The sequence below is a fragment of the Elephantulus edwardii genome, unplaced genomic scaffold (genome assembly GCF_000299155.1).
Source record: "Elephantulus edwardii isolate Elephantulus edwardi_28Jun2011 unplaced genomic scaffold, EleEdw1.0 scaffold00036, whole genome shotgun sequence".
NCBI classification, from domain to species: Eukaryota; Metazoa; Chordata; class Mammalia; order Macroscelidea; family Macroscelididae; genus Elephantulus; species Elephantulus edwardii.
This window is the reverse complement of record NW_006399786.1, coordinates 437,995-452,518: the sequence shown is the minus strand read 5'-3', so window position 1 is coordinate 452,518 and position 14,524 is coordinate 437,995. Positions and strand designations below refer to the sequence as shown.

At 36.4% G+C, this 14,524-nt stretch overlaps 1 protein-coding gene across 1 annotated transcript in view; it reads left to right on the top strand.

The window, feature by feature from the left end:
* Window positions 1-9,485: 9,485 nt before the first annotated feature.
* Window positions 9,486-14,524, top strand: part of TMEM182 (transmembrane protein 182) — a 79,366-nt gene continuing 74,327 nt past the window's right edge. The window contains exons 1-3 of the mRNA XM_006884545.1: window positions 9,486-9,634; window positions 9,890-9,989; window positions 12,746-12,844. Coding sequence (XP_006884607.1) covers window positions 9,503-9,634; window positions 9,890-9,989; window positions 12,746-12,844 — 331 coding nt within the window. The 5' untranslated portion in view covers window positions 9,486-9,502. The remainder of the gene's footprint in view (window positions 9,635-9,889; window positions 9,990-12,745; window positions 12,845-14,524) is intronic.

Below are 14,524 nucleotides of genomic sequence, written 5' to 3'. Positions count from 1 at the left end.
TAGTTGAACTGATAGCACGTAACGAAAATAACGTGGCTTTTTGCAGCTATAGTGATTCTGGTTTCCCCCTCTCCCCTGACAACACAAGAGACTTGTTTAGTTAAAGATAAGTGAATGGAGACTAGATCTTCAGCACTTTGGGGCTTTTTTTTTTTTTTTTTTGTTTTTTTTTGCTCTCTCCTCATTAAAAGGCCTCCTGTTAGAGAAAAAGACACAAGAGAAAAATCTACCTGTGAATTTATAATGATAGCTTAAGAATACAACTGTCATCTTCTAATTCACTTCATGCACAATCTTTTTGAGGAAGAACTGCTGAATAACTGTTGTAAATATCTGAAACAGCATGGAAAAATTAGAGAGGCTTTAAATGGCAAACCAATGGCCCACTTTTTGAGAAGAGTGGACCCTTAGCTGATAGCTTGAATGAACTGTTAATTGCAATACTCTATCAGTAGGACAGCAGTATGGATTTTTAAGAGTTGGCTTGTGGATTTTTGTACAGACATACAAACTCTAAAGTAATTTATCTCTTCATTATTTCACAACAGATAGGCTAGCCAGATCAGTGCCATTCTATGTGGGCTAGATCTCCAGTTGGATATCTTTTTTTTTTAGGGTGATTATGTGGATAGTTTAGGGAGATTCTATGCATGTGCCTGAGTCCTAAGCACTAACACAAAATGAACACACAATTTAATGCCTTCATGTGTCAAGCACTACGTTGTTGCTGTTATGTAGCATAGAGGTGGAACTGACTCATAGCTGGCCCTTCAGTGGGATTTTTAGAGGCAGCAAATCACACGGGATGGGATTGCCCATCTTAATCTCACAGAGTGGTTGGTTGGAGTTGAGCCACCTGTCTTTGTGTTAGCAGCCCAGCTCCTTATCAATGGGCACCAGAGCTCCATAGGCACTGCACTGCTATTTTTGTTGTGTATCATCGAGTGGAGTTTCAGAGGCAATAAATTGCAAAGGAAGAGATTGCCTACCTTTCTCATGCAGAGAACCTGGTGGATTCGAACTGCATGCCTTTTGGATGGCAGTGCACTCCTTGTCACTAAGCTAATAGAGCTCCCTAAGCACTGTACTGTTGTTATTGTTAGGTATCCTCAACTGGAGTACTACTACTCATAGTAACCTTATGAACAACTGATCTGAACTCTGTCCTATCCTGTGCCATCCTCACATTATCTGACACATGAAGCCATTGCTTCAGTCACAATGTCGACACATCTAGCTGGGGGTCTTGCTCTCCTTTGCCATCCCTCCACCTTTCTAAGCATAATGTCTCTTTTCAAAGAATAACCTCTCCTAGCAGCATGCCTCAGATATGTGAGACAGATCTTCATCGTCTTTGCCTCCAAGAAGTACTCTGACTGCACCTTCTCCAAAACATACCTTTTTGTTCTTTTGTCAGTCTAGGGGATATTCCATAACCTTCTCTAACACCACAGTTCAAAGGCATCAATTCTTCTGTCATCCTTACTTGTTGCCCACCTCTCAGATGCATAGCAAGTAGCTGAAAAGACCATGACCTGAGTAAGACACACCTTAGTGCTCAAACGGACATCATTGATCCTCCATAATTTGGAGAGATCCCGGACTACAGACCTTCCCAATCTAATACGTCTCCTGATAGTACCAAGTGGACTGAATGTGGATCAAAGTAAGATGAAATTGTTGAGAATCTTAATTCTTTCTGCATTCATGGTGAAGTTGTCTATTGGTCCAGTGGTGAGGATTTTTGTTTTGATGTTGAGATGCAATCCATAGTGAAGGGTGTAATCTTTAACCTTCTGCAGCAAGCGCTTTGAGTCCTCCTCACTTTCAGCAAGCGAGGTTGTGTCATCTGCAAAACAAAGTTTATTGATGAATTTTCCTCCAAACTCGAATGTCACGTTTTTCTTCATAGAGTTTAGCTTCTCAAAAAAATTTGCTCTGCATAGAAATTATAAAGGATACAATCCTAATACACACAGTTCCTAACTAAGTGTTCTGGAATTTCCATTCTTCTCAATGTTCGTCATAATTTGTCACGAGGCACACCCTCAAATGCCTTTATGTAGTCAATAAAGCACAAATAGAAATTCTTCTGGTATTCATTGCTAAGCAGTACACTGATGTTGTTATAGACTGTTGAGTCAACTGCCACTCATAGTGACACCATGAAAAAGAACTCTGTACCTTGCCCTATTTTAAGCCAATCTCACTGTCTCTGACACACCTGCCCCAATTGCCACAGTCACGATGTCAACCCTTCCCATTGAGGGTCTTCTTTTTCTGCACTGACCCTGCATACTTCCAAGGACTGGTCTTTTACCAGGAATAGTAAAAATGGATACATTTGACATAATAAACTGAATAAAGAGTTTCATTTATATGGCCAAAAGAATGTTCTATCACACTTTTTTTCTAGAATAGATGCCTATTTCCGAATGATTTGAAATACTTAGGTTGATGGTATTAATAAGTATCTTAATAAATGTACATATGAAGTGGTGGTCATAAAGAGATCCTGCCTGGGAGGATAGTCTTTAATGGCATGTCACAGAGCTTTCACACTTTACACTAATAATGTGGTCTTACATTTTTAGAAATAATATTTTTAGAATAATGCTTATGCAGGTTTGGATAAATCAAAAGTGGCAAGAAAAATGTTATTGGTTAGTCAGTCAGGTTCAGAAAGATAATACTTCCCTGTGAAATTGCCAACATTTAAAAAGGAATTATAACAACAAATTCCTATAGTCTTTTTCTTTTATTTTACATATTTAACTTCTTTACATAAAGTTAAGAGGACTTGAAGAACTTGTTGCAGAAGATCAAAGACTACAGCCTTCAATATTAATTATGTTGTCTCAGAAGTAAAAGAAAAATCCTAACTACTAGACCAATACACAACATCATGTTGAATGGAGAAAAAAAATAGAAATTGTCAATTATTTCATTCAGATTCAAAACCAACACCCATGGTAACTGCAGTCAAGAAATCAAACGATCTTATGATTGAGAAAATCTGTTGTCAAGGACTTCTCCAGTGTGATAAAGAACAAGGATGCCAGTTTATAGATTTGAGTGTGCCTGATGCAAGCCATGGACTTTTAAATTGCTTCCTATGTATCTGAAAGTTGGACCATGACTAAGAATGATATCTAAGAATCCATGACGTTGAATTATGTGTTACAGAAGAGTACTGAATATCTTATAGACTGCCAAAAGAACAAACAAGTCTGTCTTGGAGGAAGTTTAATCAAGATGCTTTTTAGAGCCAAAGATGTTGAAACTTCATCTCACATACTTTGGGCATGTTGTCTAGAAGGGCTAGTCCTTAGAAAAGGACATCATTCTTGGGAAAGTGGAGGGTCTGAGGAAGGCAGGAAGGCCCACAACAAGATGGATTGGCATAGTGATTATAACCTTGGGGTCAAGCATATTGGAGATTGTGAGGATGGTTCAGGTTGGGCAAGGTTAAGATCCATTATTCAAGTGGTAGCTATGAGCTGTCAGCTCAACAGCATTTAAAAATGACAACTTATTCTGAGTTGTGTGCATATGTGTGCATGCAAAATTGAATGATATTATTACCATAAACCATTGAGATACAGAAAAATATCTTTCCTATTATTCAGATATTACTTCTAAAACTGTACTACATCCACCGCAACTACACTAAGACAAGGGAAAGCGATATGTAGATGAGCATGAAAATGTTGCCGGGGGACCAGAAGCTCACGATTACAATCTGACTATTTCACTTGAATAAATCATTACTTTGTGAAACTTTCAAGGGCAGAGTCTATGCATTATAAACATAAGACTCAATTGAATGCCTGGGCTTTCCCAAGTGGTCGATAAGCATTTCTTGAATATATAATCCCCTTCTCTAAAAAACAAAGTCTAAACCAAAGCAAAAACAAAGATTTCTTAATTTCTTGTTGTTAAGTTCTTAATTTCTTAAGTTCTTGTTGTTGCTGTGTACTGCCGATCCAAAACCGAGCCATAGCTGACCCTCTGGTGGATTTTCAGAGGCAGTTAATCACATCGATGGAGATAGCCCATCTTTTTCTTGTGGAGCAGCTAGTGGATTTGAACTGTGTGCTTTTGGGATTGTAGCACAGCTTCTTTCCACTAAACCATCAGAAGGAGCTCTGATGATGTACTGTGTAGAGAGCTGTGCTGCTGACCCAAGGGTGATACCTATGTGCTAGTTCAAACCCACCATTTGCTCTTGAGGAGGAACATAGGCAGTATCCTCTCATATGATTGACAATCTTGGAAACATGCTAGGATCAGCTCTGCACCAAACTGGATTAGAGGGTGTGTGTGTGTGTGTGTGTGTGTGTGAGAGAGAGAGAGAGAGAGAGAGAGAGAATGCATACTCATGTGCTAGAGAGCTTGCATTAATCATAAAATGGCAGATTTATAAATAGTCCTCCTCTTATGACAAGGATGTATTTTTTCCCTAATTATATCTAAATTGTCTGACAGTTTCTTTGTAAGTTAGTCTTTAATATCTCTTTTTTCCATATTTTTACTGTGATTATAAATATCTTTATATGTATCTGATCTTTGAACATATTCAAGTGAACAATGGAGAATGATAACATCAGTAAGTTACATATTGCTAATGATAACATGTTGTTGTTATTATATGCTGTCAAGTCACCCACAACTCATAGTGACCCTATGTACAAGAGCCGTAAATCCTACTCTCTGTCAATGTTACTGTCTCTGACACAACTACCCCCATTACCCCAGTCACTGAATCAATCTATCTAATCAAGGGTCTTTCTCTCTTGCACTGTCCCTCCACTCTCCCAAGCATGACATCTCTCTCCAAGGACTGGTCCCTTCTTGAAACATGTCCAAAGTATGTAAAGACAAAGCTTCAGAATCCTTGCCTCCAAGAAGCAGCCTGGTTTAACCCTCTCCTGGAGAGGGTCCAAGTATAGGTTTCACAAAAAGTGAAAGTGTTCCAGGATTCACATTCATCTCAGAGTTAGCCCCAGTTTGTTGTGATCCATACAGTCAAATGTCTTTGCATAGTGAATGAAAACACAGATAGACATTCCTCTGGTACTCTCTGCTTTCAGCTAAGATACATCTAACATTAGCTACAATATCCCTAGTATCACGGCCTCTTCTAAACCCAGCCTGTACTTCTGGCAATTCTCTGTTAATGTGCTATCTGGGTCGTTTCTGAATAATCTTCAGCAGAATCTTGTGTGCATGCAATATTAATGATATTGTTTGATAATTTCCACACTTTGTTAGATCACCTTCCTTTGGAATGGCAACAAATACAAGTCTCAGAGCAACTTGAACTTCTTCCTTCATCACCACAGACTCTTGCTCATATGTTGTTTCATTAAATTCTTCTGTGTCCTCCAATTCCTTTTGGTACAATGAATCTGTATACTCTTTCCATCTTCTTTTAATACTTCTTGAATCATTTAATATTCTGCCCAAAGCATCCTTAAGTATTGTAACTCGAGGCTTGAATTTGTTCTTCACTTCCTTGAGCTAAAGAAATGCTGAGCGAGTTCAGCCCCTTTTATTTTCTGACACATTTCATTATAATACTCTACTTTGTCTTCCTGTGCTACCCTTTGAAATGTTCTTTCAGCTCCTTAATATCTTGATTTCTTGAGGGAGCTCTGGTGACTATGAGGGAGCTCATAATCCATTGAAAGTTGCTCTGTTAAACCGCAGGCCAAGTCTCTCGGTGGTTGGAATGCACTAGTGGCTCTCCAAGAGGAAGATGGACAATTTCCTTCAGTGCAATTTACAGTGTCAAAAAGCACACTTGCGTGTCACTTATAAATTGATTCAAACTCAGTGACAATGGATAAATGAGAAGTATAGTTCCTAATAATTTGAATATCTTTTATGTCAGAGATTACCATTATTGTTTTTCTATTGTGATGCTATAATAAATACCTAGACAGTTAATTTTGACTACAATGTTAAACAACAACAACAACATAATAATATTTTACATTTATGATGTTATATTCTATAAAGTCATAACTGATTCATGGTTGATCCTCCAGGGGGTTTCACAGGTAGCAAATCACATGAATGGAGATTGCCCAATTTCCTTCTCTGGAGCAGTTGGTGGATTTGAACTGAGTGTCTTTGGGTTGCCAGAGCAATTCCTTATCTGGAAATCATAAATTCCACAGAACTCTCATTGAGTTCCCATCAGTATGTCAACAGAGCTTGCTTTCTTCCTGGGTGCTCTAGGGGAGAATCAGTTTTCTTTTCTTTTCTAGCATCTAGAAGCTTCAAAGAATTTTTAATGTACATGGTATACTTGGATTGTCAGAAGAACAAACAAATCTGTTTTGTAGGATATATGACCAGAATGATCCTTGGAAGCAGGTATTATAAGATTTAGTCTAATATATTCTGGATATATTATAAGGAGAGACCAATCCCCTGGAAAAAGATGTCATGCTTGGAGGATCAGTGAAAAAGAAGAAAACCCTCAATAAGAGACTGGACTGATTCAGGGACTGTAAGAGTGGCTTAAACACAGCAGTGTCTGTGAGGATGGCACAGTACAGGGACCCTATGTGTCAGATCCCACTAGACAGCATCTAACAGGAGTTTTTCCACATTCTTTGACTTGTGGTCTCTTTCTTCACTATTCAAGGCTAGCCACTCTTATCATTTTGACATAGCTACTTCACCTCTACCAACTCAGTGCCCAGGAACACCTGGTGAAATTTGTTTATCTATTTTTAAGGACACATGATACATTTAGCTGAACTAGGTAATTCAGAACATCCCTTCAAGTTAGCAGTGCAACTCAGTACCATGGGGCCACCAGAGCTTCATCCATGACATTCTTTTTTAGTCTATAGAATGTTCAGTACTCTTCTCAACACTATAATTTGAAGAAAATTATTCTTCTATAGTTCTTATTGTCTAAATTTCAGATGTGTAGAAAACAATTGAAAACATTAGAACTTGCATCAGGCACACCTTAGGCTTTAAACTGACATCCATCATGGATCTTTAGCATTTTGAAGAGGTTCTTGACAACATCTTTTCGATGTCCTGACTGTTGTTACCATGGATGTTAATTATGGGTAAAGTAAAAGAACACTGTCGATAGCATTAATCTTTTCTCCATCTATCATCGTATTGCCTATTGGTTCAGTGTTTTATTGATTCTGAATCGTAATCCTTATTAAAGTCTTTCATCTTCTGCAGCAAATATTTCAAGTCCTCTTTTCTTGTGGCAAGTAAGGTAGTATCATCTGCATCATGTAAGTTGTTAATGAATCGTCCTCCAATTTTGATGCTATTTCCGTATAGTCCAGCTTCTCAAATTATTTGCTGAGTATCAAGACGCTGTGCTGCAATCCCAAAGGTACACAGTTCAAACCCACCAGCTGCTCAGCAGGAGGAGGAGGACAGTCTCCCCCTGGGTGATTAACTGCCTCTGAAAACCGACCAAAAGTTCAGCTATGGGCCAGTTCTGATCCGATGGTACACAACAAAACCATACATTTTTAATAGGTATGGAGAGTTCATACCACCCTGATATGCATCTTTCTTGATTTTACACTATACATTGTTCCCTTGTTCTGTTTGAATGGTTTCTTTTCTGTATACAGATTTTGCAGGAGTATATGTGAGTCTTCTGGAATGCCTATTCTTCTCAAGGTTATCTTGTTATCCTCACATGAGCTTGGTAATATTTCTTCTGCAGATCAACTAGTACATTTGAAGTACTTACCTCTGAGTTAGCAGTGCAACTCCTTACCACTAGGCAACCAAAGCTCTGACTTGATTAAAATCATACTGTTACTACTTCAGAGCAGAAGCAGATGTGGGTCTGTGCCACTCTAAAGAGATGTTTTAAGCCATAAGAAGAGAAATGAAGACCTGTATTTCTGCAAATGGGGTGGAGTTTGTGCTTCAAGGAGGCATGACATGATTGCTGTTTTCAAAATATCTGAAAGTTCTATCAGATGACGGAGTGTTTAAACTTGTGCTGGGTAATCTCAGAGGACAGAGCTAGTATTAACATTTGGACACTTGTTGGAAGCAGGTTTTGGCAGCTGTAAGGCAGAGCTGTGTGGCCATTATTAATGTCCTTAAATGCAACAGCTTGGAAATGTTATGGCTTGAATAAATGAGCAATCTGTTAAAATTTTTGAGTACCAGTGAAAGGCTCAATTCAGATTTCTCTTAACCCTATAAATAAATTGTTTTAATTTCATCCATGACCTTTGAATACTTCTATTTGCTTATAGTAAAAGATGGTCAAAATTCTTCATCGTTACTAAGAAGTCATCTCACCAGGTTCATCTTAAGCAGCTCTCTCATGTCAAACAAACAAACAAACAAAAAGCTACTAAAGAAAGCTAGCAGAGTTCAGATACCTAATTAAAAAGGGAAGTAGCCCAGATTATAGTTGAGAATATAAAAAAAATGATCAAAGGGACAATAAAAGACTTGAGCATATATTCTTAATACATAATTTTTCTATTATAATCTTAAATGAAAAGAAAACAAATGAGCTGGAAAGGCTGGTACCAGAACGAAACCAGCAGAGATACTGAATTTTGATTAGCGGCTCAACTTCCTATAGACTATACCACCAGTTACTTACCAACATATATATATGAGTCGCTTAGCCATGACTTATAGAAGGGCTAGTTCTTAGAATAGTTTTCCCAAGTTTTGTAGGCATCTATAGAAGAAAGTGTTGTCTTTACTTTAGAAGTAAATATCCTGCATAAGTACTTATGGAGCTTAAAAAAGTGTAACCATTTCTCACAATTTAAAGGTTTTTTTTTCTGCCACGAACATTCTTGATTTTTAAGTATATGCTAAATATCTAAGTTAATAATATTTTTTTGTACTCAGCATTATTATTTATCATTTGGCTCTTGGATTAATTTGTATATTAAAATATTTAACAGGAATGAAGATACTAATTAAGACCTCAACTATATTGAATATAGTTCTTGAGGAGACATGCCTGTGGTTCTTTTTTAGCTGTGATTGTAGGTCTTCCATGACAATCTTAAATATCATTAGATCGTTTACCTTATAATCATCAATTTCGACTAAAAACTACTTGCGCAGATACTTCACATTTGAGGTCAGTCATTCCAATGACTTCATAGCCATTTTATCTTCTTTCTGCTTCTACAACATACCAAATAGCAATAATGACCATTCCAGCCAGCTCTTAAGAGTCGTCTCTATAGTCAGGGGAAGGTCAGCTATTTTTTGATCCCCATGGGAGAGAGACAGCTTCTCAATCAGTATCCTAAAATAGCCTGCAATTCTCAGCTGCTGAGCTGGAGCCCCTCCAGCTGAGGGCAGAGGGATACAAATCTCTCATTGAGTATGAGCGAGAAGTCACCGAAACATGAGCTAGAGGAGCTTCCTGACGGAGATTCTGCGTACTTGAAAATCTTTCCTCTTTTTTTTCTTTTTTTTTTTTCTTGTTGAAATTGAATCAGTGGATTGAAAAATGAGACTAAATATTGCTATCTTCTTTGGGGCTCTATTTGGTGCTTTGGGAGTTTTACTTTTTTTGGTGGCTTTTGGATCGGATTATTGGCTTCTTGCAACTGAAGTGGGGATATGTTCAGGAGAAAAGAATGTGAGTTTCTTCTTCACTATCTTGTTGTGTTTTGTAGTGATCAAAGGAGTTTCCTGTATAAACTGCTCTTGAAATCAGACAAAAGTACAGGTGTGAGTAGTATCTCTTAAAAAAAAAAAAAAGAAAAAGAGAGGTCTGCAGAGAGTGACCATTATCCTTTGGGATAAAACATATTTGTTTAGATGTTGCCTGGTTGTGGTGATTTTGACTATATTCCTTTGCTGATGGCAGGACACTCCATTTTATTCTTTGTAGATAGAAAATGTGACTTTCCACCATGAAGGTTTCTTTTGGAGATGTTGGTTTAATGGAATTGTAGAAGAGAATGGCTCCAATATTTGGAAATTCTGGTATAGTAAGTACAATTTTCCTTTTCTCCCACCTTGTCCATAAAATAAGATGAACAATGTCTTCTGTATATTTCACTTGTGAAATAAGATTGGGTCCTTAACTGTAGAATCTCAATAAGATGTCTTCAAATGGTTCATGGAGAGGTTCCTTTCATTTTACAGAATAAAAGAGTCTAGATGTTTATGGAAAAATGGACCTATCTCCTATGCTCATAATTTAAATACACTGAATCATAGAAACAGAGCAAATATCATTTGTAATCATTTTCCAAGTATTATTATTGTAGAGAATATATATTTTGTTCTTAGCTATAAACAGTTGAAATCTCAAATTTAAAAATACTTAAATAAAAATGTATTTTTTCAGTTTCAAAGTTAAAAAAGTCATAACTTTTAAAAAATAATGGAGCTTAATTACTAGCACTGGGAGATGAAAGCTTGCTTTATTCGAGCTTTAACCAAGTTTGCCGACAACATCAAGATATGTATTGCTTTTGATGTTTCCTTTCTATCATGAATAATTTAAAGTTATTTCTTGAAGTAGAATAATCTTTTTATAAAGAATGTATTGTTTTGGATTATTTTCTTACATTTTATCAATATTTGAAAATCCATTTATTATAAGTAGTTATAATATTGCTATAATTGTTGCTATTCAGTGCCCTTGAGTTTGACTCCTGGTGACACTATGGAAGGCAGGTCTAACTCTGTCCTATCCTGTGCTATCCTCATCATCTCTGACACACTTGAACCCATTGACGTAGTCACTCTGTCAGTCTATCTCATAGAGGGTCTTCCTTTCTTTCACTAACCCTCAGCCCTTCCTAGCATGATATCCCTTCCTAAGGAATAGTCTCCCTTAGCAACATTCCCAAAATATGTGAGATGAAGCATCACCACCCTTGCATTCAAGGAGCAATTCAGCTGCACTTTTCCAAGATATATGTGTTTGGTTTTTTAACAGTCCGTGGAATATTCAGTGTTCTTATCCAATACCACAGCTTAAAGGCATCAATTCTTCTGTAATCCTTATTCATTGTCCAGTTCTCAGACACATATCAAGTGATTAAAAAGACCACCCAGTCTCATAAGAAAAAAAAAAGAAAATCCATTTATTATAAGTAGTTATTCTTTATTTTAATACATTAAAAACAATATTAATCATCCTAATAGTTATTAAAGGTTGAAACTGTTAGCCTCTTTATCAAATACTTTTAAACAAACCAAAGTAAGGTATTTTCACAACAGTTCATATTAACAAAAATTTTTAAAAAAGATTTTAGATTGCCTAGTAAGACTTAACCAAGTTGACAGTAAGTTGTCCTATATAGGGGAATAAAAGTAAGGAACAAATGGTATATTTAAGACAACTCTTTTTATAGAGCATCATATAATAAATTGGACAGGAGAATAGCCCTGTGTTCAAGATGCAACCCTCCAACGGAAATTATTTAGACCTTGGTAAAGTGGATTCAGTCTGTGGAATAGAAGATTTTTGTCCAGGATTTAGAGGAAAGAAGAATATTTCACTCTTGCCTTCAGCCTAGAGTAGCAAAGAAGCAACATCTAAGAAGAAGGAATTTGACTCATCTCTAAAAAATGCACAATGAAATTCTTGTATTTTCAGAAAACATAAACATTTTGTGTTGTACTTTAACCAAAGGCTAAAAAATGTTATTGAGTTATCAGCTTGCATAATGAATCATATATATATTTTCCAAAAAATAGAACCAAGAAGAAATGTTCTATTGATTAGAATGAATAAAAATTGAGTCTATGTTCATTGGATTTGTTAAGCAAGTATTTGATGAATAACTGCTAAGGATGACAGAAGATACTTAGGAAGAAGAATTGATGACTTTGAACTGTGATGTGGAAGAAAAGTACTGAATATCTCATGGACTACCAAAAGAACAGTCAGTTACATCTTGGAGAAGGTGCAGCCAGAGTGCTCCTTAGAGGCAAAGATGGCAAAGCCTCATCTCACATACTTTGGGCATGTTGATAGGAGAGGGATATCTTGCTTGACAAGGTGGAGGGTCAGTGGAAGAGATGAAAACCTTCAATCAGTGGGATTGACACAGTGATGAAGCAATGGACTTGCGTGTGTTAGAGATTGTGAGCACAGAGCAGGATAGAACTGGGTTCAGATATGTTATTATTCATAGGGTTGCTATGAGCCACACTTGACTCAACAGCACCTAACAACAACAACAACAACAACAACTGTGTGATAGGCATCATTCTAGATTCTGGAGAGTATGTCTGTAAAAATATCTAAAGTGTTTTCATTGGCAAAGTGATAAGGAAGAAAGTTGAGACCATTCCTATGAATCGTACTATATATCTAGATTCTCAGGATAAATTAACCTTCCATGCCCTCTATGTCTCTCAATATAAGTTCTTTGAAATTCTTCCTGCATCCTACCAACCCCAACCATCATTAAGAATATTTTAACTTTTGGTGACCCTATAGAACAGAGTAGAACCATAGAGCTTCTGGGATTGTAAATCTTAACAGGAATACACTACCTCCTCTTCCCCTCTCAGAACATCTGGTGGGTTTCAGCTGCAGGCCTTTTGTTAGCATCTCAGTGTTTAACCTACTATGTAATAAGGCTTCTTTCTCAACCTCACTAGTCTGAGTTTCTTAATTTGATTTTCAGTTTTACTTTGCTTGTGACTCCTAGTTCTACTATCTAGAACAGCCTGTAACTCAGCTTCCTGATCATACATTCTGACATTTTGCTGTCCTTCTTAGCCAATCAGCCACCATCCAAGAACTGCACACATGCTTACCTGTCACCATACCCTTTCGTGAGAGGCGAGCACAATTCTACCTCCTATGATTCTGCAGTGAGTAAGTAACCCTTTCTCTGAGAGAAACTCTGACAGAGATTCAATTTTCTTTTTTTTGTTTGCGTATATTTGTTTATTTTTAACACTTTGTAGTTTTTTAAAATTCATTTTAATGAACAGTTACAGAGATTTTGGATTTTCATTCATTCATTGTTGCACTTTTCTCTCTTCCCCTCCCCCCCCAGTTCACTCTTCTCTTTGAAAACTTAAAGAAAAATTCCTTCATTGGTATACAATCCACCCGCCCTTGAGTACATTGAACTACGCGACCTTCATTCTGAACTCTCGTGATAACCATAATACCCTATCATATATCGCTTTTAAACTGTTCTCTCCCTCATCTGTTTCAACGCAGTATGCCTAATTTATCCAGTTTTTCTCAGTCTCCCCCAAAACCCTGATGTCAGTCCTGTTCTACAACAGTGATACTATTTAGCATCTGTCTTTTTGTGATTGAGATACTTCACTCAACATAATGTCCTCCAGGGTCACCCATTTTGAATAATGTTGCATGAGTTCCTAGTTTTTCAATGCAGCTTAGTATTCCATTGTGTGAATATTCCACAGCTTCTCTATCCATTGTTTGTTGATGAGCACTTAGGTTGTTTCCAACTCCTTGCTATTGTGAATAAAGTCACGATAAACATGGGTGTGCAGAGATTCAATTTTCTAAAAGAAGCTTGATATCATTTTTTTGGAAGAGAGGGTAAGTGAAAATATTATTTAAAACAAAATTAATAGATTATTAATTGATTTCACAAAAAATGTGTTTAGGATGCCACTTTTTCTAGTAAAGCATAATACAATACTAATCTAAAAGTAAAGTTCTTGCATTTTGCTTGCTACTTACATAAGCAATTTTAGAAATGTGTTTCCTCATAAGAAAACAGTTATATTAACTAGGAAGAATTGCTTATTAAGGGTTTAGCTGGCCTAAAAGTAGTCTCAGAATTAAAAAAAATTATGATTATATACACTTTATATTTAAAAAAAACAATTATTACACATAAAAATACAATCATGCTGCCATATTAACAGAAAATGTACTCTGTCATGATTGTTCATGCAACATCCTATAGCAGAATGACAGATATTATCAAATGGCAAATACAATTTCACAGTTTCTTTCATGTTTTCCTCTCTAATATTTGTTTGTATAAAGTATAATAACTGATTTTTAATGAAATATAGTAATTAGAGATTAGATATAAGAGTAGATATAATATAGAAATGTAATTCTATAGAAAACTCATTATCTTAAGATGCCAACTTCTTTTAAATGTTTCATTGAATTGTTAAATTCAAGGTGATGATTCTAACCTTAAAACTAAACTTGTTCTGGAAAATACTGTATTCAAATTTTGTAAATAAACTAGTATAATAATTTAAAAAAATGCAAGCAAACAAACAAAACCCCTAGGCTTGTTACTCTTTTGTACCATTGAGTTGTAACAAACCCATAGTTGATCTTCCAGCATGTTTTCTGAGATAGTAAATCCCTTGGGAGTTGAGTGCCCATCTTTCTCTTGCAGAGCAACTGGTGGATTCAAACCACGTTTCTTGAGTTACCAGTGCAATTCCTTCCAAGAAGCCACCAGAGGCCTCTTAACACTATGCTTAGGTAGAAAATTAATCAATGCTATCAGCAGAGTAAAACAAAAAAACCACCCAACTTTTTTTC